The following is a 26,456-nucleotide window of genomic DNA, read 5'->3' as shown; positions in this document are numbered from 1 at the left end:
GACAGAGACAAATTTTGTTCCAGTGTCATTCTCTACTTTGAAGGTTGTTAATGAATTGGACAGTTATTTATGTTAAAGTGATGCAGGCAATGATGATTTAATTTTTTGGGAAAAATAATCAAAAGTGCTAGCCCCAACTGGCAAAATTTGCACAGGGGATCCTGTGCATTTCTGCTACCAGCACATCTTCTGAGAAGATATTTTCTATTGTAGGAAGGACTGTGGAAGACTGGAGAGTTAAACTGAATCCTAAGATTGTTGATGACTTATTATTCATCCAAAGATTAAAAATCATAGCAGTGCTTCATAGGGCATATTACTCCCCAACCAGGGCATACAGAACAGGTTGTGCTTTGTACCCCTGGACATATTAACAGAGTAGATTATGGTTTCTTGGGGTAGTAGAAGTCAGCTATTGTTGGGGTTGGAAGGGTAGAGGATTGTGTGTGTGTGGGGGGGGAGGGTATTATTGTTTTCTATTTGTGATTTATAAACAACAGTGGCATAGAATAATTTTCCTTTTTACACTTTAATAACAAGATTATGAGTTCATACTTAAAAGTGTTTGAGGCTTTTGCAGATGAGGACAGCGCCTGCAAGGACAGGGCACGGCAGGGACAGAGCCTGTGGGGACATGGCGGGGGTGGAGACAGGGCCTGCACGGATGGGGCAGGGATGGAGACAGAGCCCACTGAGACGGTGTAGGGATGGGGACAAAGCCCATGGGGACAAACTTTATCCCTGTGTCATTCTCTAATATGTATTAACAAGCAGGAATTAGACCTGCGTTTAAATTTGTGGTAAATACACACCTTGATACAGCGATTTTTTGCGAAACTGAGGCCTGAGTCAGTGTGTTTGGAACCTATGACACTTATTTATCCATACCTGCATGCGAAAAAGTTAAGTCTAATTTGTTAATATTAGTTCTTGTGAGATGGATTCTCCCCCATGTTTTTGATTCTGTGGATTCTTTTAGTATCCTTTACGTTTTGAAACACAAGAGTTTTTCTGTCTGTGATGACAACCCCCTCCGATATTAGAAGAGCACTACGGCTCTCAAAGTGAAGCCTTGTATATATATATATAGGCTGGAGGTTGGGGAATCCTGAGACTTTTCCCTTGTTGTACTTTCAAAATTAGAACTGATACATTCCACGGAATCTTTATTGGGTCAGATTCAAGTACTTTTTTCTGCACCACAGTTATCGTGAGAATTTTCCTTTTTTTTTTATTACTTGGTAGTATTGCTCTCTTTCTCTTGTGTGATATATTCTCTAATGTGTATGCCATACACTAGATTTTTACAGGTGTAAAATAAATGATATTCATAGGTGGCAGGAACATGTGTAAATGTAGGTATTCCAGTCCCTCTCCTGCAGCCTTCCAATGAAAGAAGTGCTATGCTCCACTAGAGAGTGATCTAAACAGACTAACACATGGCTGTCCAATTGTCTGAGGGAGATCATCCTATTTATTTTTAAATTTTCTGTGTGAATCTAATATTAGTACTCAAATCTCACCCTTAACATTCCCCCAATACACCCACTTGAGATTTGGATGCACTGCAGATGAACAGCATAGAAAAAAACATCTAAAAATATGTTTCAAAAATACTAATTTGGACTTTTATGTGTGTGAGAAAAACATCCAAATGCTGCTTTATGCCACTTTTTTTTTAGATGTTTTTTTTCTGTTTCAAAAATGAGCCTCTAAGCTTCTCCTCCCCCCACCCCTATCCTTCCAAAGTGCAGAATCAGAGGAAACACCCCTCACCCACATCCCTCCAAGGTGCAGAATCAGAGGGAAGTCCCAGTGAATCAAGACCTAAATGTTATATTCAGTAGCGTTCCTGGGGGGGGGGGGGCGGTGGGTGCGGCCCGCCCCGGATGTACGCTGCTTGGGGGGGGGGTGCCGCGTTCCTGTCTGCTCCGCTCGTTCCGTGCTCCCTCTGCATGGAACGAGCGAAGCAGACAGGCGCGCAACACCCCCCCAGCAGGTAAAAATGCACCCGGGGGGTGGCCTTTCGCCGGGGGAGGGAGCTGTGTCCTTTCGTCAGGGGGAGGTGGTCTTTCGCCGGGGGTGGAGGGGTCGCGCTGCACTGGGGGGTGGCCTTTCACCGGGGGTTGGGGGGCGCTGCACCCAGGGGGGGCGCATCGGCGATCCGCCCAGGGTGTCAGCCACCCTAGGAATGCCACTGGTTATATTATGTATTAACACAGGTAGGAAAATGAATCTTTCATGGTTATACATGGGCACCTTTTTAGTATATTCTATCACATTCATGCCACTATACTTGTCAGTCTTAATTATATCATACTAAAATTAAACAGAACAAAAAAGAAATTGAATTGCAGTAAGTGATGCAGTCAGCATGTGAACATATGTTTGAGCTCAGACTCAAACAGTGATATACTAAATGCTAAATCTACTTCCAATTGCATGCAGTTTTAAGCTTACAACATGTGGAACAGCATTTTAGAAAGAACATGGAAAGGGGAATTCTCACAGTACTTTACAAAAGCCTCTACCAACTGTACAACCTCTTGTAAAATTGGAGCAGGGTTGCAGATCCATCTCCTCCATGTCCAGAAGGAGCATCAGTTTGAAATAAAACTGCATGTGGGGAAAATTCATTTAGATCCTTCCCACCACTCTCCATTGACATGGGAGCAGCTTCGTAAAATCATGCCTCTCTTAAGAAACTGTCCCTCACAGCATCAACCATCTGTACTGCCCTATCACGCCTCTTACATCATCACCTCCCTGCATCATCATCATCATCATCCTACCACACATAGCATTCCTCTGCTATAGCACCCCCCCCCCAACAGTATCACCCACCCTGCATCATCACACCCTATGGCATCCCCTTGACAGGGCACTCCCCCAATACAACCCTCCTTAATCTATCACATGATGGGCAATCATCCATTACACAGTACCTTTACACCAAGGCCCAACCCCCCCCCCCCCCATGATGTGGGCAGAGCAGGCATAGAGGCTTCCTCTTACAGACCCCTAGTTTTAATCCAATCCCTGGATGTACTAGAGGTCCCTGGTATCTAGTGGTGCAGGAGCAATGCCCATTAATTCCCACCTCAATGATGCTTTTCTCAACATGGCCACTAAGACTTTTAGTAGTAATAACATGGTCGGGCATGTTTACTGATCATTGGCAGTAATACTGTGATGGGAATGGGACCTGATATACTGCCTTTCTGTGGTTACAAAGTGGTTTACATATTATATACACATACTTATTTTGTACATCGGGCAATGGAGGTTTAAGTGACTTGCCCAAAGTAACAAGGAGCTGCAGTGGGTATTGAACCCAGTTCCCCAGGTTCTCAGACCATTGAACTAACCACCACGTTACTCCTCCACTGTCTACTTACTTACCCCCCTCAAAGATGTCAGCCCTCTAGTGTTCTCAGTAGCCATTTCAAGGGCTATCATCAATGCAGGAGTGAATAGTCATCACTCTCACCCACTATCTCCTAGGACTCTCAATAATCTGGATAGTGGGTGGGAGTGTGAGGAACTATAGTAGCTTGGGGGGAAGCCTCTTTGGCCCTTTTCCCTCAGGGAGGGGCTTTGGGCTTTAGGATGGGTATCACATGATGGGTGCTTGTAGGGAATTAAGGGTGGGTTGTAGCAGGTAAAATCCCATGGGATGGCCTCCTGTTGGGGAGTTGGTGTTGAGAGGGATGCCACGAGGGGATGATGATGTGCAGAGGGTGATGCCACAGGATATGATGCTGCTATTAGATATTTATTTGCTTGTTTGTTTATTTGCTATTTTTTCAACAGTTTTTATTCTGCTTTAAATTCAAAGTGGGATACAATACAAAACACTCATAATAAAATCTAACAAGCAACACAATCACATAGAATCATAAATCTTATTCAATATAAAACAATAAAACGACACAGAAAATCTGCCAGAGATAAGACTAATCCATAAAAGCTTGAACAAAATAAAATATGTTCAGCAATTTCTTAAATTGTTTGTAATTGGCATATAGTCTTACGTAACATGGCAAGGAGCGCCACAAATTCCCTCTAGCTATTGAAAAAGCACAGTTCTTTGTTTCTGCAAAGCGACATGTTGAAATACCTAACTGTTTCACTGACATAGACAGCAAATCACACTGTGGCTCATACATATACATATCATTCAAGAAATATTGTGGAATCTTACTGTATACACATTGATGCACCAAAGTTAAAATTTTAAACAACACACGGAACTTTACAGGCAACCAATATAAACATCTCAACGTAGGAGAAATATGCTCAGACTTCTTTAATCCTTCAAGCAAATGAGCTGCCACATTCTGAACAACTTGCAGAGCCTGAACCTTAGCGACATTACGTCCAAATAAAGGAAATTGCAATAGTCTAATCGAGATAGCACCAAACTCTGCAAAATTGTACAGAAACGACTTGCAGGCAGTGGCGTTCCTAGGGGGGCTGGCACCCGGGGCGGATCGCCGATGCGCCCCGCCCCCCCGGGTGCAGCGCCCCCCCAATGCCACGTAGACCCCCCCCGGCGAAAGGACCCCCCGCGAAGGAACCCCCTCCCCCCGCCGGGTGCACGCCGCCGGGGGGGGGGTGCCGCGTGCGCCTTTCCTCTGTTGTTCGATGCTTCTTCTCTGCCCCGGAACAGGAAGTAACCTGTTCTGGGGCAGAGAAGAAGCATTGAACAATGGAGGGCAGGCACGCGCGTCACCACCCCGGTAGCGTGCACCCGGGGCGGACCCCCCCTCCTAGGAACGCCACTGCTTGCAGGAACCATTCTCTTTAATTTACTTGATACCTTCAATTGATAAAAAGTAGTTGAAATCACATGATTAATGTGGTTGCATACTCAATTCTGAATCTAACAATATTCTCAAAATTCAAATAACAGATTTCACATGTAGATCCAAATCCCAATTTCTGAATCTTGTAGACAGAACAGGGTTAAAGTTTTTACTAATATGCATGAGTTCAGTTTTTTTTTTTAAACTAATGACAAGCCATGCCCTTATATCCAACATCCAAACATGTACCTAAAATCTCTGATACATGTCAGGAGAATCTGTTGGGAAGCTAGACACTGGAGGATGGGGGAATGTTCAGGTGGGGTCAAACATTGGTATTTATACCTATCTCGTATAGCATGCCTCGAGGCAGGTGTAAATATTGATGTGTTTCTTTTCCAATACAGATGTGGATTCCCTATGTGAAATGGGTAATGCACATCTGTATTGTATGCCCACCAGGACACTCCCTCTCCCTGCTCTATCCATTTTCCCTTGACAACTAGATGCAGGAAGCATCTCCATGTATGAATGGCCCCTGTTCTGAAATAGCATTTAAACGTCTGGGCCTCTCCAGATGTTTAAATATTACCATTTACATGTGTAGGTGCACTAAAAATAAAGACTTTACCAGGGAGTTAAAAATGGAAGGATAGGTTATACTGTAAATGCTTGAATAATCTGCTGATAATAAGCATTCTCACAAGACAGGCTCATGATATATAATGACATAAAAAAAGAATCTGTCTCATATCTACTATGGAAACAGAGAGAATGCTAGGTGCTTTCCCTATAATGGCACTTCATAGATGATTCAAGAACAATAGTTCATTCTCTTTTTTTTTCATTCACCAAATGTCTATTTTGTATTTCATTCATTTCTATTAAAAATTTATTATTCTACTAATCAGCAGAAGCAAGAAGTAGGAAAGGTAGGCTCTTTTAAAAACCGGAGGAGACATCTATAAAGAAACAATTCTTTATTGCAAGCGAAGTGACAACGACTCAACACAGCTGTGTTTCGGCGCTAGCTCGCGCCTTGTTCAGGAGTCTTATGATGTATAGCTTATTGTGTAAAGTCGATAGTTTGTTACAAAAAAACTTTCATATGAGGTATGAACTTTCACTGTCAGAACAGAGAAGAGCACCCTAGTGTTTTGAAGCTGATTAGAAATCAACCTCAAAAATAGATGAAATGCATGTCACCAGAAATATACAACAAACACAAATATCACCACAAGACTAAACATCTACTCAACCAACCATCTACACTCAGAGTCCACTGTCGTAGCATAAAAACTCTAGTTCTGGGCAGATCAACCCCATAACAATATATCATATACTTCTTTGATTCTCCTTCAATACCCTTACAATACCATCCTACTCCCACACCTACACCTATTTCTAAAATCCTTATTTAAATAAAGATTTCAACTTCTTCCAAATAGAGAACAACTCATATTCTGTCCTAAGTTGGAAGACAATTCTAAAATACAGAGCCAGAGATTGAAAAAACATCAACATTAAAATAGAATAGAAACTAGGACCAAACTTTGATGACAAATACTGTCTTCATCATCATCATCATCATCATCATAATAATAATAGTAATAATAATAATAATAATAATAAAGTAACATAAGATGGTACATAAAGTTTCAATAGACATGTAACCAGTGTTGGTGTAATCAGCTCTTTGTCTTGAACACAAGCAACACTCTTTTATATGCTGTGCATTAACATTTAGACAATCACTGTAATGCACTAGCGCATAGAGACAAAGCCAATCGGGTTTTCAAGGTCTTCCCAATGAACATGCATGAGATACATTTGCAGGCACTGCCCTAATTGTAAGCAAATCTATCTTATGCATATTCATTGTGGGAATCCTGACAACCAGCCTAGCTGGTTATGTCTAAAGGGTTGGGTTAAGAAACCCTGATATAAAGGTAATATGTTTGTACTTCTAACTCAGGGGTTCTAAACCCATTCGTTAGAACACACCCAGCCAGTAAGGTTTTCAGGTAATCACACTAATATACATGAGATAAATTTGCATGCAGTACCTCTACTCTATGCAAATCTATCTCATGCATATTCAATGTAAGTATCCTGAGGACTGGGTTGAGAATCCCTGCTCTAACTTGATCTCTATATGAAATTGATTATAGGGATAAATTAATCCTCCTTTGCATACTTCTGTCTGAACCTACATATCCTAGTTGAAGTGTTCAAGGAACCTTTCATGTTCTCAAATTTGTCCAGTTGAAAGATAGACATTCTTCACTTTCATATTGTTTTGAAGTGCTTTTTGAGTTTTCACAAATTCTGAATGATTTCTTTCATTTTACTTTTGACTTTTCTTTGACTTTACCTCCAAATAATACCCTTTATGAACATTATTTCTTTCCATCTGGAAAAGTGAGGAGGACATTATATAGACATATCAAAACTGAGACATCCAGGTCAGGACATCTCAAATTCCACTAGCGTTTTACAAAAAGATCTGCTACATGCAGTAACAGCACCTATTTTACAAATATCAATCGCTACAAGATCAGTGGAGTAAAACTGGCAACATATATATCTACGTATGTACTGGCACATACATGCATGTTTTGGTATTTCAGAACATAGACATGTATGTGCCAAAACATGGAAGTGTATGTCAGACATTTTATAAACCTACATGTCTAACAAGCTGTCACACAGCCTGACATCATTTGCCAGTATTGCTGTCAGGGGAGACAATCCACAATGTGAGATTAAGGGGAGGTCTTCCCCTAATCTCTCCCATAGAATGCTGCATAAAATGGGTACTTTTAAATAATCCAGATGTTCACAGGTGCAGCTGTAAATCCCAACGTTGAGCTCAGGATTTTAGTCCTGCCCTAGTCTACATGTCTAAATGCTGATTAATGCACAAATTAATTAACCTCAAAAATAGATAAAATGCATGTCACCAGAAATATACAACAAACACAAATATCACCACAAGACTAAACATCTACTCAACCAACCATCTACACTCAGAGTCCACTGTCGTAGCAGAAAAACTCTGGTTCTGGGCAGATCAACCCCATAACAATGTATCATATACTTCTTTGATTCTCCTTCAATACCCTTACAATACCATCCTGCTCCCACACCTACACCTATTTCTAAAATCCTTATTTAAATAAAGATTTCAACTTCTTCCAAATAGAGAACAACTCATATTCTGTCCTAAGATGGAAGACAATTCTAAAATACAGAGCAAGAGATTGAAAAAACATCAACAATAAAATAGAATAGAAACTAGGAACAAACTTTGATGACAAATACTGTCACATAAACGACATCTAAAATAACCACCATAATCTCATAATTAAATTCAAAATCAGTCTAGCAATGAGTAAAGACAATTCCATCCCTTTGACCCAAATTTGACCGTGAACATTCAGGTCTAAGTTTACCTGAAAAGTCAGAACAGCTGAATTTTCTTGTGCTTATGTCCCACCTGATGGTTGATACCTCCCATCTTTAGGATATTTTTTGGAAAAGAAAAAAATTGACTGCATGGAACTCTTGGCTTATAGCAAAGCATAAATACTTTGAGTTAAAATCTTTAGGTCCCTGTATACTAAGCCGCGCTGCAGGTGCACACACTTTTAGTGCGTGCAAACGATAGAGATACCCATTATATTTCTATGGGTGTCTCTAGCTTTAGCGCACGCTAATTTTTAGCACACACTAAAAAGTGTGTGCACCTACAGCATGGCTTAGTAAACAGGGCCCTTAGGAAACTCACGGGGGGCCCTTTTACTAAGTTGCTTAGGAACCTACATGCACCCAACATGAGTCAATTTGGAATTACCGCCCGGCTACAGTGTGGCCCTGGCAGTAATTTCATTTTTTACGCATAAAAAGAAAATAATTTTTATTTTTATTTTCCAGCTCATGGGCTGTAATCGGCATTTGAACACATGTTGACCATTACCACCCAGTTAACGCGTAAGACCTTACCGCTAAGTGAATGAGTGGCAGTAAGGTCTCGGACCTAAAATGGACGCGCACCAATTTTCATTTTTGCTACACGTCCATTTTCGCCCCCCTCCCCCTTAAAAGGCATTTTGTACAGGTGCGCTGAAAAATGGATCTGCGCGCGTCCAAAACATGTGCCTTTTCAGTGCACCTTAGTAAAAGGACCCCTAAGACATGCTAGTGTTTTTATTGCGTGCCTAAAATTATCGCCCATTAAATGCAAGAGTCACCCATATATTTCTATAGGTGTCTTTAACGTTTAGCACATGCTAATGTTTAGCATGCGCTAAAAATTTTAGCGTGCTCTTAGCGCGGATTAGTAAACAGGGGCCTTTACTCATCTGTGTTTTGTTCATATTTACTGTTATCTGCTCTACAATAGCAAGGAAGAAAATAACTCCTTTGCTGATTTCAAGGTGGACAATAGGGCTCCTTTTACTAAGATGTGGTAAGCGCTAGCATGGACATACCGCGGAACATGCTGAATCCCACCCACAGCAATTTTAGTTAGTGCAGGATTAGCACATGAGCCTTTACCGTCTACAAAATAGGTGTCCATAAGTGCGCACGTGCTAACATTTTTATTAATGGCTGCATGCTAATGGCAGCATTAGTTGAAGGCCATTAATTATTCTAAGAAGAAGAAGGCGGTCTGTGCAGAGCAGTGTCTTATAGCTGCCAATGTCATTATAAGGAGCTGGTCAAGGCTGCATAGGTGATGTTCATAATACGATGCCTTTCTCTTTTCTCTTGCTCCAACTTCCAGCACACTCCTTTTTCCTTCTCCCTCCTCCCAGTGTCTCCTTCCCTTTGTTTGAAATCAAGAACTAGGACTGTTAAAAGCAGACTTGTTAGGGGAGGATGGGAAAAGAGAAATACAATGGGAGTTATTGGGGCCTGTACCATTACAGCTGCAAGATAAATGTTCACACATCTACCTTGTCTTTATATCATTTCCACTCATATCATATGTTATTGTTTGTTGTGCATTATTGTACACTTTAATTTATTTAGTGTTTATGGTATTTGTGATCTGTTTTTTAAAAAAATCTCTTAGGGGGTCTTTTACTAAGGCGTGTTCATGCTTTTAGCGCACACTAAAATGGGGTGCGCGCTAAACATTAGAGACGCCCATGCATTCCTATGGGCATCTCTAACGTTTAGCGTGCATCCAATTTTAGCACGCACTAAAAACGTGAGCACGCCTTAGTAAAGACCCCCTTAATGGCCCACCATGCTTAGCCCTGAAGTTAAAAAGGTAGAATACAAGTATCACAATTAATGATGTGGTGGGATCATTGATAATTTTTGCTAGTTTTAGGTCTTGATGCTATGTAAACCTGCTTCTGCTTGTTCTGGAATGTCACAGCTTGAGGACAGGCTACCTGAACCAATAACTAACACGATAATGAGACAGAACAGAAACATGGTAGAACATCATTTGAGCAAAGAGGCATCTCAGGCCTGTACAGTTGGTAAAGTTCTCTAAATACAATAAAGGGTGGTGGTGGAAGGGGCTAATCAATTACATGTACTAACATTCAAAACTCCCACAGCATCGTGAAAAGGAAAATATACAATATCAAAATGTCATTTAAAATATTTGGGAGGAAAAAGCCTCAAGGTGCTCGGATCAATTGATCTCCTAAGCAACAGTTGATCCTGTTGACCAATCTCTTAGTCTTAAGAGGATCCACTCCTCATCACGGGCAAAAAACCTTCCCAATATGATAAATGGTCACAAAAAAAAGAGGAAAAAACATGGGAAACACCCTTTTTCCTCCCAAATATCTTAAATGACATTTTGATATTGTATATTTTCCTTTTCATGATGCTGTGGAAGTTTTGAATGTTAGTACATGCAGTTGGTAAAGTTGCCAGGTCAGGGAGCTCCAAAGGCCATCAGATACTGTTGAGGCCATGTGCCTAGACAGTATGAGGGGAAAACAAAAATGACCATTTAGCTCATCAGCAGTTGATCTGAGTGGGCCACAGAGCCCATAGTCCCACCAATATTTTGACCCGTGGAGGGGCATAATCGAACGAAAACGTCTATCTCCATGGGCGTTTATCTCCGAGAACGGGTCCGTGAAGGGGCGGACCGAACCGTATTTTCGAAAAAAAATAGACGTCCATGTTTTATTCGACAATTTGTGAGCTGGGCGTTTTTGTTTTTCAGCGATAATGGAAAATGAAAGCGCCCAGCTCAAAAACAAATAAATCCAAGGCATTTGTTCGTGGGAGGGGCCAGGAGTCGTAGTGCACTGGTCCCCCTCACATGCCAGGACACCAACCGGGCACCCTAGGGGGCACTTTTACAAAAAAAAAAAAAAAGGTAAAAGAGTTCCCAGGTGCATAGCACCCTTCCCTTGGGTGTTGAGCCCCCCAAATCCCCCTCAAAACCCACTGCCCACAAGTCTACACCATTACTATATCCCTAAGGGGTGAAGGGGGGCACCTACATGTGGGTACAGTGGGTTTGGGGGGCGGTGTGGAGGGCTCCCATTTACCAGCACAAGTGTAACAGGTGGGGGGGATGGGCCTGGGTCTACCTGCCTGACGTCCACTGCACCCCCTAATAACTGCTCCAGTGACCTGCATACTGCTACCAGGGAGGTGGGTATGACATTTGAGGGTGAACATAAAAAGTTGTGAAACGGCATATTTTTGTGTTCGGAGGGGGTTTGTGACCACTGGGGGAGTCAGGGGAGGTCATCCCCGACTCCCTCCAGCGGTCATCTGGTCATTTAGGGCACTTTTTGGGGCCCTATTCGTGGAAAAACAGGGTCCAGGAAAAGTGCCCTACATTCTCGCTAAAAACACATATTTTCCATTATCGGCGAAAGACGCCCATCTCTGATCGGCCGATAACCACGCCCCAGTTCCGCCTTCATCACGCCTTTGACACGCCCCCATCAACTTTGTCCGCATCCGCGACGGAGTGCAGTTGAAAACGTCCAAATTCGGCTTTCGATTATACCGCTTTATTCGTTTTTGTGAGATAAACGTCTATCTCCCGATTTGGGTCGCAATATAGGCGTTTTTCTTTTTCAATTATAAGCTGGATAGTCTCATAAAATGTTTTGACCAGGTTGATGGGGATAGCAGGAACAGAACTTGGTTATTTGGTTCTTCCAAACAAAAATATGTTACCTTACTCTTGATAGTGCTAGTTTCAAGGAAGACAGGTGTAAGACAAATACGTTCTTTATCGGTATGGTTTGGGTAAAAGTAGGATTTATTTTGTTGTTTACTGTACAGTTAATAAAGCTTCTGCCTAATCTCTCTAATAAATAATGATATGTCTGGTATTTGCTATTATTCCTGTTGTGTAATTTTGATAGGAAGGAGATGGATGATGTGAGTTGCCAAGGATGCCATTGTTAAGACAATCTTATGAAAGGTGACCATTGTGACCATTACGAGATCTATAGTATTTCATTATTCATAGATCTGTTTTGGATGAGATCAATTCTTCGGTTTAATACTTCAAAATTCAAGCACAATTTGACATCTGCTCACAGTTTGCTACATAGAACTGCACATACAGAATGATTTATTTAAGAATATAGATACACAGTATTTACTTGTCCAGGCTTTCCATTTTCACATAAAAAAGCTTCGTATTCTGATGCAAACTGAGGTGCATTATCATTTACATCGAGAACTTTGATGGCAACTGGCACCCGAGATATTTGACTGTGGTTCCCTAAGAAATGGAAAGAAAAAAAAAACAAGCAAAGTGCAAGGTAAGCATAAGTCACATTGGCTTTACACTAACAGTAGTATTTTATGTAAATCATATATATGATATATTAGCTGTTATAAAGGAAGTATTTCCAGTTCTTATTATTTTTCTATAAGTAGGAGTGCATTAGTCAGAGAAACATGCAAATGAAACAGTAAAAGAAAAATGGCTAGCATTTCATCACAAATTCATAAATCATTGTTATGAATAGCATTCATTAGGAACTGGCTTAATGAAGGCCTGCTAGGATTAAATGGCGGATTTTCCACTGATGATACTTTGCTTTATTTCACTGATAATATTTATTATGCATCTAAAGCACTGCTATAAAGAACACATTTTTTTTTCTCTTTATATTTCTTCGGCATGGTGTGCACCATTTTATTTTCTTTGTTCTTTTGACTGAAGATCTATTATATCAGCATTACAACTGCGATTAATGGTTAGGAGCAAATTACCAGAGATATAAGGTGAGATTTGCAAAGGTAAGTTGTAAATCATTCCAATCATAAAAGAATCATTCCACTTTAATTACTATTCAAGACTTGAAACTTGGTATAAGTATGGTTCGTTGCTGCTTTATAATCTCTTACTTTACTTCCCTGCCCTCAAAATGAGTCATTTTTCATCCAACTATCCACTGATAAATGAGAAACAAAAAGATCATCCTTGGCCTACAAGGATGTTCAGCAGTAACAACTGTTTGTCTGATTTGTCTCACGTTCAATGCCCTTTTAACACAAAGGGATCAATATCCAAAGCCATCTACCTGGTTAATAGTGCATAAGTATTGCCACACTGGGACAGACCAAAGATCCATCAAGCCCAGCATCCTGTTTCCAATAGTGGCCAATCCAGGTCAGAAATACCTGGCAAGATCCCAAAAAAGCTCAATACATTTTATGCTGCTTATCCCAGAAATAAGCAGTGGATTTTCCCCAAGACCATTTTTAATAATGGTCTATGGAGTTTTCCATTAGGAAGCCGTCCAAACCTTTTTTAAACCCCGCTAAGCTAACTGCCTGCCACATTCTATGGCAACAAATTCCAGAGTTTAATTACACGTTGAGTGAAGAAACATTTTCTCTGATTCGTTTTAAATTTACTACTTTGTAGCTTCATCACATTGCCCCCTAGCCCTAGTATTTTTGGAAAGAGTAAACAAACGATTCATGTCTACCCGTTCCACTCCACTCATTATTTTATAGACCTCTAACATATCTCCCCTCAGCAGTCTTTTCTCCAAGCTGAAGAGCCCTAGCCACTTCAGCCTTTCCTCATAGGGAAGTCATCCCATCCCCTTTATCATTTTTGTTGCCCTTCTCTGTACCTTTTCTAATTCCACTATATCTTTTTTTAGAGTTAATAAGTGAGAGTTAATAAGATGTAAACTTCCAGATTTGAGAGGTGATGATCAGGTAGCTGTTGATATACTGCTTTTCTGTGGTACAACCAATGCAGTATCAATTTATTATACACAGGTACTTTCTCACAATCTAAGAGGTTCTTTTACTAAATTGCAGTAATTGCTTGCATGTGGTTACTGCAGCTTAAAATGGCTCACTGCAAGACTTGATTTTCTGATCTGCTTGCACAAACCATGCGCTAAAAATTCTTTTTTTACTTTATCATAGAGGGGGCACATCTGGGGCAGAGAGTGGGTGTTTCTTCACTAATCCTTTAGCGCAGCTACATTACCATGTGATACTGATTAGTGTATGAGCCTTTACCACCAACAAAACAGATGTCAGAAAGTGCTCATGTGCTAATGTTTTTAATGACTGTGCACTAATGGAACATTAGCGCATAGGTCCAGACAGTTGCCCAGTATAAATATCTATTCAGTAATCAATTATATATATATATATATATATATATATAGAGAGAGAGAGAGAGAGAGAGAGAGAGAGAGATCTCCTGGCGCTGCTGCTGCTCGACTGCTGTCTTCCGGATGCCATGCTGTTGTCTCCTCCCCCCCAGCTCGTCATCTTAACTGTTGGACAGTTTGCTGCCTTCGCAATCTTCTGGCAGCCGGCTGGATTAATTTCCTGGCTCTTCTTCTTCGGCCGAATTGATGGAATTGCAGTGGTGGTGGTCCCTGGCTGGAGTGCCCCGACGGTTGAGGCTGCAAAGGATGACCGTTGGTCCGCCATCTTGTTCCCTGCTCTGATGACTTAGTCGCCGTGGATGCCTGTCTCCAGCTTCATTTGTAACACCTGGGCCCTGCAGCAGTCCGGAATGGGGATCCTTTTGCTGGATTTTCGTCGGTCATCTCTGTCTCCCTTTCTTCTTCCCCTTTCTTTTCCCTTCCTTCCCTGTTTTCTCACTCTAATTTACTAAAATGTAATTGCAATGTATTTGTTTTATTTATTTTTAATAAGTTCATTGTAAGCCGCTTTGGGGCCGCAACACTGTGGCAAAAGGCGGGGTATAAATGTACTGAAATAAATATCTATCTATCTATCTATCTATCTATCTATCTATCTATCTATCTATCTATCTATATTATATATATTATCTAGATAGATAGATAGATAGATAGATAGATAGATAGATAGATATACGATTACTGTTATGACCAATCCAAATATTCAAATAAAAAGGTATCTTCAGATCATCAGAGGCTAGATTTCAGGGCTGCATACTGACACGTGTTTCGCTACAGTTTTATCAAGGTGTGCCCCTTTATGTCTTCAAAATGAGTACTGAGTTCTTCACCCCTTCTGCCAAAAGATAAGTACAGAATTTTTCTGATTATAAATAGAATGTTGTCATTCAACTAGATATATACAAAAATATCCAGTAAAACAAAATAAAGAGAAAACTGTTTGAAAGATATTCTTTACCATGACAAGAAAGATGGGAATTACTACTGCATGAAAAATTGATAGCAGTGTACCGCCAAAAAAACGGAGTACCACCTCTGATGGTCTGAAGATACCTTTATATTTGAATATTTATATATTGTTTGTGCATGACTAATATTAGTACATGGCCATTAATAGAAAAAATTGAAAATTGGGTATTTTACTGCAGTGATAAAAAATGGCCTTAGTGCAGTGTTTCCCAAACCTGGTCCTGGAGGCACCCCAGCCAGTCAGGTTTGCAGGATATCCACAATGAATATTCTTAAGAGAGATTTGCGTGCAGTGGAGGCAGCTTATTAAAAGAACCCCTAACTTTTTGTACCTGATGCAATGGAGGGTCGAAGGGGTCTTTTACAAAGAGGCTTACCACATGCTAAAACAGAACTACCACTGACCCAACATGGCCGCTGGCAGTAGTTCTGGCTGGAGTGTATACCGTTTCCGGTGCTCTGGAGAATTTTTTCCCTAGCGCGGCACTAAGTTGGCGGTTATCGGGCATCGCCGCAGACTGCCTGATTACCACCAGGTTACTTTGGGAGCCCTTACTACCACCTTAATGGGTGGCAGTAAGTGCTCCCCACCGCATGGCCATGCGATGAGTTATCTTACCGCATGGTCATTTGGGGGGGGGGGGGTATTTTGCCAGATGCGGTAAAAAGGGCCCTGGCGCTTAGGAAAAACAGCTACTGCAGGGCCATTTTTCCTGCAGCTTAGTAAAAGGAACCCTAAGTGGCATGCAGTGGTATAGGAAGGGGGGGCGGTGGGGTGGTCCGCCCCGGGTGCACGCCGCTGGGGGGGTGTCGTCTCCGTTGGTTCCTTGCTCCCTCTGCCCCAGAACAGGTCACTTCCTGTTCCAGGGCAGAGAGAGCAAGGAACCAATGGAGCCGACGCAGCTCCCAGCGACGTGGACTCAGGGGCGGATCGGCCCTCCTGCCCGCCCCTCGCTTCTAAAGTAAGTAGCAATGTGCTCCGGGGGGGGGGTGGGAGGTGCACGCTGAGGGGGGGCGCCGTGCTGCACCCGGGGGGGGTGCGCAGCGGTGACCCATCCCGGGTGTCAACCGCCCTCGCTACAGCACTGGTGACATGCCTAGCATCACAAGTAGCTGCAGTGGGAATCAAACTCAGCTCCCTAGGCTCTCAGTTCACTATACTACCCATTAGGCTACTTCTCCACCCAGAGAGAAATTTACAGGTAAAACGAGGTGAGATTAGAGATGTGCCAAAGATGTGCTTCTTTCTAACCAGATAGTGCTAATATTCAGTGCTATCTATGAGGATTTATTAACCATCTTTATGAAGAGATTAACCCAAGGTGATGTACAACAGGAATAGCTTGATAAACACTATCATATAAATTGTATACACTATCATATTACTCCATATCTCAGGGCTCTGCACTGGCTTCTTATTTCATTTTGTATCAAATGTAAGATCTTTTTTGTGGACACACAAGACATTACAAAATGATGCACCTTAATATCTTTTGATGGTTTAAAAAATTTATAGGCTGAGCAGAGCTCTAAGATTTAAGAGAACAGCGTGTTTAACCACCTCGTCCTTGATTCAAATACATTTTGCCGAAAGAAGATCTGCTGCTTTCTCCATTGCTGGTCCTGTGAATACAATATATTTCCAACTGGTCTCAGGATCCTGTCTGGCATTGTGCAGTTCCAAAAACAGCGTACAGCTTTCCCTTTTTACCCAAGTCTTTGATGGCAGATATTAGAATTAACTAATTAATGATTGTGCTAGTTTTTTAAAATCTCCCATGTTGAGTAAGTGATCATAAGTGGTGCAATATGGCATGAATCACTACTACTACTTAACATTTCTAAAGCGCTACTAGGGTTACGCAGCGCTGTACAGTTTGGCAAAGAAGGATAGTCCAAGTAAGGGTATGTTTTTAGATCAGTCATCTGATTCATCAGCAGTCAGATACATTTTCTGTATTTCTTTTTCTTTATTTTTTTCTGGTTTTCAGTTCTAGTTATCTGCTGATTTGTTAATTATGTTACAGTGTGATCTGCATTTTATTTTAGGTGGAATACAAATAATAAAAAAAATCAAGCTAAACCAATTAATCAGTAAATAACATGCATTTATTTTCCAGCACTTGATATACTGCAAGTGATCCATTATAGTGACTATGCAGATTTCATAACAATGAAAACAATTGGGGGGGGGGGGGAGACAAAAAAGGAGGGAAACAAACTAGTGAGAGGAGTCAAAGGACTCCGTAAACAGGTGAGTATTGAGCAGTAACTTAAATTTGGTGAAAGGAAGTTCTTAAAGGATGTGAGATGGCCTAAGTAACTGAATCTGGTCTCATGAGAAATGGACAGATGAAAGGAAGGGTTGGAGGGGAGAGCAAGAAGGTTCCCAGAAGAGGAGTGCAAGGATTGGGAGGGCACATAGAGAGTAAGGAGGGAAACAAGATAGACTGGAGCAGCAGGAAGACGAGCCTTGAAAATCAGACAAAGTATCTTAATCTTAATACGAACAGAGATGGGGAGCCAATGATCAGAGCAAAGAAAGGGAGGACATGAATGAAAAGGTGGGCAAAGTGAAGAATCATGACAATGGTGAATTGAATGAACCGAAGACATTTGAGAGAATAAAGCAGAAGGCCAGCATAGAGAGAGTTGCAATAGTTGATATGTGAGCTAACAAGAGACAAAAGAAGAGAGTGGATGAGTGAAGGGTCAAGCAGTGGGTGCAGAGGGCAAATATGGTATAGAGCAAAGTAGGAAGAGTGAACTATGGAATCGACCTGAGGTTTGAAAGAAAGCTGAGAGTCAAAGATCATTTCAAGAATCTTGACAGAGTAACGGAAAGGAAGTGGGTGGCTGTCGAGAGTGGGAGGGAGGAGGGACATGGGGCCAAGGAAAGGTGATTGCCTCACACTTTGAGGTGTTAAGGAAGAGATGGTGTTCCTTAAGCCAGGAGGAAATATGAGCCAGGCAAGTATTAAGGGTGGAGAATGCAGTGGTCAGATCAGAGACATGACAAAGAATTTGTATGCCATCAACATAACTGAACGGTGTGCAACCCTATTCCTGAATGAGTGTGAACAAAGGGGAGAGGAACATATTAAAGAATGTGGGGGCAAGGACAGAGCCTTGGGTACACCAGCGTGGACTGGGTAGATTGGGGACAGTGAGTCATTGTGGAAAAGGTGAAAAGTATGGCAGAAAGATAATCTGAGAAGCAGGAGAGGGCAGTTCCACTGAGACCAAGGAAGTGGAGATGGGACAGCAGAAGGAAATGATCAACAATGTCAAAAGTAGAGGAGAGGTCCAGTGAGACAACAATGACAGAAAGGCACTGATTGAGTGTGGAATGGATAGAATCATTAGGGGCTACAAAGAGAGGCTTGGTGCTATGTTGGTGGCAGAATCCTGACTGAAGTGGGTGTAATGTATTTGTGTGGTCAAGAAAAGAGTCAAGTTGGAGGATGACGTACCTTTTGGCATGGAGGGGTAGACTAATAGTTACAGAACTGGGCTTATAGACAAGAAAGCATGATTCAAATCCTGTGGCTGTTCTTTGTGATCTGGTTGGGAGTATGAGAGAGGGAGTTGGATGTCTAATCAGGGAGGTTCAACAGTATGATTGGGAGTATCAGGGAGATCAGAAGTGTGATTGAGGGATGTTGAGCTGAAAGATGTTGGGAAGAGGCAAGGGAGGGCTGTGATCCTCTGCCACTTTTTCTGTAGGCATGCTACTGTACAGCAAATGCAGGTGTACTTATCACCTCCTCTTGAGATGGCAGTAGCTGCATTCACACTATGAGCAGTAGTAACAGCTAGCATGTGGTATACTCAATCTAGATCCAACTGTTGAATTACAAGGAACAGAGATGGATTTTTGCCCTGGTTACAGTTACTCCAGTGAGATTAAATTTGAAGCTAGATTAGGCATCCCTTCTTTAACCTTTTTGCAACATGATTGGTTCTGATTTGTTCCCTGGTTTACCTAAATAACAGTCGTAGTTGAGATAAGTAAATTCATGCGCAGGTACAGGTGGGAACAAAAAGACTTTTATGTTTGATATATCCTTAATTATTTAGCTAACCTGTGGCTTTTAACCTTTTCATTTGCAGGAGTATCCCCTAATGCAGTCAACAAAATATGGCCCATATTGGTGTTTGATTCACAAGTAGCAAGATAAGTGCACTTGATTAAATAGAGCTGTTAAGCATGTTGATAATAGCTTCTTGTGATCTTTAGATCAAGAACCCATGGATATATACACTAATAAATCTATACTTTGATGATGAAATTTTATTGGAACAAGATTTAAGCAACACACATTTTTAAGTAAAATAAATAAAAAAATAAAACAAATAAATAAATAAAAAAAAATAGCACAACTAGTTTAAGAATTGATGACGAGAGGAGGGCATAAATGGTTTGCCTATGTGAAAAGAGTCACCACCGATCATTCTCACTGTGGTTTGATGATTAATGGATCATAATCATTTACATTTTCTTAGAGTGTTGGGATACTTTTGAATATTTTAATAGAAATATTCTAACGGCACCTCTTATGGTACATTGGAACCATGCAGGACATTCTGTCACTGATCTGCAAGACTTTGTACTGAAGGTGCAAAACAGAGATAGATAGGTGGTGATATTCATTTACTTCTCCTACGTGAAGAACAGCAGTGAATTTTATTTATTTATTTATTTATCAATTTATTTATTTTTGCTGAACACTGTTTCTCCCAATGGCCTTAATTTAGAAATGGATTTGAGTCCATTTCTTTACATATACATTTTTTGCAACTTTCCTTTTTTCTATTTTCTATCCTTACACCTGTCTACTTTTCCCTTTCCCCTTCCGCTCCTTCTTTCCTGTCCCCTTCCTTGTACTTTCCCTCCCTTCCCTTACGCCCAATCTATTTTTTTTGTCCTCTTTCTGTCCCTTCCCTTTTCTGCGGTCTGCCCCTTCTTTTCACCATTGCCCCTCTATTCCCTTTCTTTGCCCTTTCTTCTTTTCTTTCCCTGCTCCCCTTCTCCCTCTTTTTACCCTTTTTCCTTTCTTCTTGTTTTTCCATGCTATTTCTAAATGTCTTTTCCTTCCCCCTTTCTCCCTTCTTTTTTCCATTTTTTCTCCTATTTGTTTCATTTGTCTCCCTTGCCACCCTTGTTTTTTCTTTCCTCTTGTTCCTTACTTTGTCCCCTTGCGACGCCTTTGCTGGCTTGAGCCCTGGCCGCCTCGCGGTACGCCCGACTGCTTTCTTGGGTGCTTAGCGTCTCTCACTTCGCCCCTACGCGCTGTGTCACGCTGCTGCACAAGGCCTGCCGGACGATGCGGTGACGGTATGGAGAACGCCAGGTAAGCGCTGCTTGCACCTGGCCGTCTGGGGTTTCCGAGGGGCGGTTCCCCTATCTTCCTTTCCTTTTATTCTCTTTCCTCCCCCTCCCCCTTTCCCTGCCTTAACCCTTTGTCTGCCTGTTTCACCTCCCTCTTCCCTGTGCCCTCCTCTCCCCGCCCCTTCCCCCCGCGACCCTTCCTAAAGTCGCAGGCCATCGGCCCGGTTGTGCCCAGCCTCCCTTTAGGAGGTGGCTGGGTTCTTTCCTCTTGTTCCTTACTTTGTTCCCTTGTCATCCCTGTCCCATTCTGCATTAATAATTAGGCATACATTTTAATTCCATTCTCACACCTGCTTATTATTTAGTTTTCATGTCTGTTTTTATCAGACCTAATCAGCACCTAATCAGCACCTAATCAGGAAAACTTAACTACCCCAACTTGACATTTCGTCCTTTAGATTGTAAGCTCTTCCGAGCAGGGACCGTCCTTAATTGTTAATTTGTACAGCGCTGCGTAACCCTAGTAGCACTCTAGAAATGTTAAGTAGTAGTAGTAGTAGTAGTAGTAGATTAGCCCCGTTTACTAAGCCGCGCTAGCAGCTGCCACACAGCAATGCCGACACAGCCCATTCAAATTGAATGGACTGTGTCGGCATTAGCATATGGCAGCTGCTACCGTGGCTTAGTAAACGGGGGGCGGGGAGAAGGTAAATCATCATTGCCAATGATCATATTTAGTCATGCACTGCTTTATTCACTACACAGTTGCCACGAACACTAAAATCACACTTATTTATTTTTTTTATGATGTGTGCAAAATGCCCATTGTTTTTATTTGTTTGTATTTAATGTTTTTTTTTTTTTTACCACATTCAGTGCTTACTTCTGCTCAGAACCCGCTGTCAATTACTCTCAGATGAGGCTTCCTGTACTATACACCATGCATACATGCACGGTGTTCTTGTTTCACTGCCTTTGCGATGCTAACACACTTTGGGACATGCTTGCGGCTCCTGGTGCGGTAATGCCAACAAAACCCATTCACTTTGAATGGGCTCAGTTGGCATTGCCACATGGGAACCACTAGTGTGGCTTGATAAAAGAGACCCTTTGTCATTACCTATCAAGGTGGTAAGTTTTTTTTTTCTCTTTTCTACTATACTCAAAGTGTACTTATATTTATTTTTCTAATACATAACAATTCATATCACTCTTTTTGATTCTGAGACTTTCCAGAGGGGATAAGCTGTACTTGACTGGTGGATAGCACCTGTCCAACAGTTCTGATTGCATTTAATGTTTCACTGCTTTTCACACTTCATTTTCAGACACATTACACCTGCTGTATTATTAGCAGTCTCTTCCTTTTTTTGTCAGTACTTACAGTGCACATATCCTTTTGTATTACATCACTTTAGTTCATTCCAGGACTTTTCAAATTGTGCAAGTTTTGTCAACCGACATTGTCACAGCCTCAATTGGTCTCGTTTCTTTAACATTTTTTGCACCTTACTTTTAGTCACACCAACTGTATGTTTTTAGCGATTAGCTCACTTTTTTGATGTTCCTATTGTTATTTATCACTTATCAGAGTAGCCAGTGGTGTGCTTGCGAGCCGGTTGTTGAAAATAGTGAGCCGGCTCTGGCTCTCCTCCCTCCCTCCTCCCTCCCTCCGGATCTGCCTCACCGCCCGCTTGCTTTTTGAATTCTTCGGGGCAGACAGTCTTGCCTGCCTGCTTCCAGTGCTGACTGTCCTCCCTTGCCGATTCGCGCTTTAAAAATGGCTGCCAAGATTTCCAGAGGCGGCCTCGTGAGACTTTGGCTGAAGTCTCGGCGGCCATTTTGAAGTGTGAATTGGCAAGGGAGGACAGTCAGCCCTGGAAGCGGGCAGGCAAGACTGCCTGCCCCGAAGAATTCAAAAAACAAGGGGGCGGTGAGGGACCAGATCGGGAGGGAGGGAGGGAGGGAGGAGAAGAATTCGCGAAACAACTTGGGAGGGGGTGGCAGGGGGGAAAAGGGAGTCGCTGCTGGGCATGGGTGGATGGAGGGGGTCGCTGCGCTGGGTATGGGTGCATGCAGGGCAGGGGAGAGGAGGGTACACTGCTTAGGGTTACCATGCGTCCGGATTTCCCCGGACATATCCTCTTTTTGAGGGCACCGTGGGGAGTCCGGGCGGATTTCCTCATTTGTTGGCTTTGTCCGGGTTTCTCCTCCTCCTGACTCGACTCCTCCCGTCGTCCGACGCCGACGTGCAGCGTCCGTGCGTGTGCGCTGCCGAGCCCAGCCCGCCCCAGTCAGCTGATTACAATGATCCGCCCTCCATCCGTCCGTCCTCCTGCACGAGCACACAGGCAGGCGCGCAGTGCAGCGCTTCAGTTCTAGTGCCTGCCGCCTGCACAGCCGCCGCCATATCGACGACGACGAGGTCAATTTTTTTTTATCCTGATTCCGACTCGTCTCTCCTCCAAGGGTGGCCTCCCTGTCTGAGCTCGGGGTCGGAGCCACTTTCTTTCGGATGGTACTGGTCTGGAGCTGGTAGGTAACTTGGTAGGCTGCCATGTGGCCCATGCATGCTGCCTTGTGCAACATATGGATGTACACCGATGGAAGTATAAATAACGGAATAACTTTTCATAGGTAGAGTAGGAAGTTGTTATAAATCATAAACAGTGTGTTATTTGGAGGGGCTGGTTATAGGGACACCTTAGCATGTGTTATATTCATGCACTGCAGAGATTTTTGTTCCTGGTAAAGGACCACTAAACAGACATCATGTTATAAAAATCAGGTGCTCAACATTCAGAGTTTCTTTCTAATTATTTATTTACATATTTATGGCAGTTATATCCCACATTAAACAAGAATTAGGGTTGGGGTTTTTTTGTTGTGCCTAGATCTAATGCAAACTCACAGTAAAGCATCACAAATACATGCATTTGTGATTATATACTTATTAAAATTTGATAAAGTCTCCTGTCCTAATAACAGCATCAAAGCGGGGTTCAAAATGAAAATTTCCTTACGACAGTTTTAAAAACACTCAATACATTTTTATATGGACAGCAAAGGCCGTACTGGAGATTTGTAAACTAGTCTAGGTGGGGGAAGGAAGGGGGGGGGGGGAGAAGTAGAAGAAAACTGGGGCCCGCCTGGCCTGCGGGAAGGGAAGGGAACCTAGAAGTGTGTAAGGGGGGGCGGGGGGGGGGGGAGAAAGCTGGCAAAAGGTAGTTGGCAAAAAGGTGGATGGTGAATGTATGCTAATACGATTGAAGTCGTGCATAGGGGGTGGGGCAAGGGGTGGGGTATGGGCGGGACAAGGGCGGAGAAGAGGTGTGCCAGGGGGTGGGGTATGTGTCCTCTTTTTTTCTTAGGGCAAATGTGGTAACCCTAACACTGCTGGACATGGGTGCATGCAGGGCAGGGGAAAGGAGGGTCACTGCTGGACATGGGTGCATGCAGGGGAGAGGAGGGTCACTGCTGGACATCTGGGTGCATGCAGGGCAGGGCAGAGGAGGGTCGCTGGGTATGGGTGCATGCAGGGCAGGGGAGAGGAGGGTCACTGCTGGACATGGGTGCATGCAGGGCAGGGGAGAGGAGGGTACACTGCTGGATATCTGGGTGCATGGAGGACAGGGCAGAGGAGGGTAGCTGGGTATGGGTGCATGCAGGGCAGGGGAGAGGAGGGTCACTGCTGGACATGGGTGCATGCAGGGGATAGAAGGGTCACTGCTGGACAACTGGGTGCATGCAGGGCACGGCAGAGGAAGGTCACTGGGTATGGGTGCATGCAGGGCAGGGGAGAGGAGGGTCACTGCTGGACATGGGTGCATGCAGGGCAAGGGAGAGGAGGGGAGAGAGAAGAAATGCTGGACATGGATGGAGGGGTGAGAAGAGTGAGGAAGAAGATGAGATGAGGGAAAAGGAAGAGAGGAGAAAAACTTCACATGGATGAAGAAAATAGGCAGAAGCTGAGGACCCAGAAATGAAGAAGAAAGGAGGAAAGAAATAAATGGAAAGGAAGTCCTGGAAACAGAGTTAAGAGGACAGATAGCAGCAGAATCGGATACCGGGCCAGCATGATCAGAAAAAGAAAGTCACTAGATAACAAAGGTAGAAAAAAAATCATTTTATTTTCATTATAGTGTTTGGAATATGTTCACTTTGAGAATCAGGTGTTCAACATAAAAAGTTTATATTTATTTACTTATTTATGGCATTTTATCCCACATTAAACATGAATTAGATTGGAACCTGGGATCATTTAATTTTTTTTCCTGGAGAGAGTAATGCATTGCCCCCCCCCCCCCCCCCCCCGGCTATAGCCAGCTCTGCAATTTTTTTTTTTGGGGGGGGGGTGCAGAGGTGGATGGGGGGAGGCGCAGTGGTGGACGGGGGGGGGGGGACGCCAAGGTGGACCGGGGAGAGAGCCTGTTGTTAAAAATTTACCAGCACACCACTGAGAGTAGCCATCAGCTCTCTTTTTGATTTTTCTGTTTTCATTTACCATTCATTAGAGTAGCTACAATTTGATCCTACTCATTGTAATCAGTAGCACAATCAATGTCATTCATAAACATTTCTTTTTTATATTTATTAGTTAATTGCTGCCATCATTGAGGCCCTTCGTAGCATGCTAGATTCACTATTGTGCAAGCTAGGTATGTTTTATCTTAAGTGTACTAATTTACATCAATTGTTGCTCTTTCACCTTTTTGTTATTAATAATTGACTATTTTTATTAGATCATAAGCACATAAGCACCGTCATACTGGGAAAAGACCAGCATCCTGTCTCTGACAGCGGCCAATCCAGGATTCAAGAACCTGTCAACCCCCCCCCCCCCCCCCCCAAAAAAAAAAAAAAAATAATAATAATGTTCAATGGACTTTTCCTTCAGGAATCTGTACAAACCCCCTTAAACTCCGTAAGGCCAGCCGCTGCCACCACATTCTCCGGCAATGAGTTCCAGAGTCCAACTACACGCTGTGTAAAGAAAAACTTTCTCCTATTTGTTTTAAATCTACCATATTCTAGCTTCATCTTGTGTCCCCTGGTTCTATTATTGTTTGAAAGTGTAAACAAACGCTTCACATCTGTCCGCTCTACTCCGCTCATTATTTTGTAGACTTCTATCCTATTACCCCTCAGCCACCTTTTCTCCAAGCTGAAGAGCCCTAACCTTCTCAGCCTTTCCTCATAGGGAAGTCGTTCCACCCTTTTATCGTTTTTGTCGCCCTTCTCTGCACCTTCTCCAATTCCTTTATATCTTTTTTGAGATGCGGCGACCAGACTATTCGAGGTGTTTACATGTATGCAATTTATTTTTTGTATTTCATAGTTGTATCTCATTCATATTATGCATTATGGAGGGGATTTTATCTATCTTGCCTAATTTTCTACACTGAAATCTGTTCTATAACCATGTGTGTAACTTAATTGGTTTAATAAGATAATCAGCATTGATAACAGGTCTTAACAAGCAATAATGAGCACTAATTGGTAATAATTAGAAGTTACACACACAACTCACTAAGTGTATTCTTTAACGCTCTGCGCCTAAATTCTAATGCAAACAGTTCAAAAGGGGTGTTCTTATGGGCAGTGAAATGGACATTGCATGGGTGTTCCAAAATTTACATGCACTTTTATAGAATATGGCCCTCTGCGCCTAAATCTACACACCACGTT

The 26,456-nt window shown here is 42.5% G+C and overlaps 1 protein-coding gene across 1 annotated transcript in view; it reads right to left on the bottom strand.

Annotated features, from left to right (window-relative positions):
• The window catches only part of CDH8 (cadherin 8), a 590,312-nt gene that overhangs the window by 101,552 nt on the left and 462,304 nt on the right, over nt 1-26,456 (bottom strand). The window contains exon 8 of the mRNA XM_030204496.1: nt 12,419-12,540. Coding sequence (XP_030060356.1) covers nt 12,419-12,540 — 122 coding nt within the window. The remainder of the gene's footprint in view (nt 1-12,418; nt 12,541-26,456) is intronic.

The sequence above is a fragment of the Microcaecilia unicolor genome, chromosome 5, assembly GCF_901765095.1.
Source record: "Microcaecilia unicolor chromosome 5, aMicUni1.1, whole genome shotgun sequence".
In the NCBI taxonomy this organism is placed as follows: domain Eukaryota; kingdom Metazoa; phylum Chordata; class Amphibia; order Gymnophiona; family Siphonopidae; genus Microcaecilia; species Microcaecilia unicolor.
Note: the sequence above shows the minus strand (reverse complement) of the source record. Positions and strands in the feature narration are given on the sequence as shown.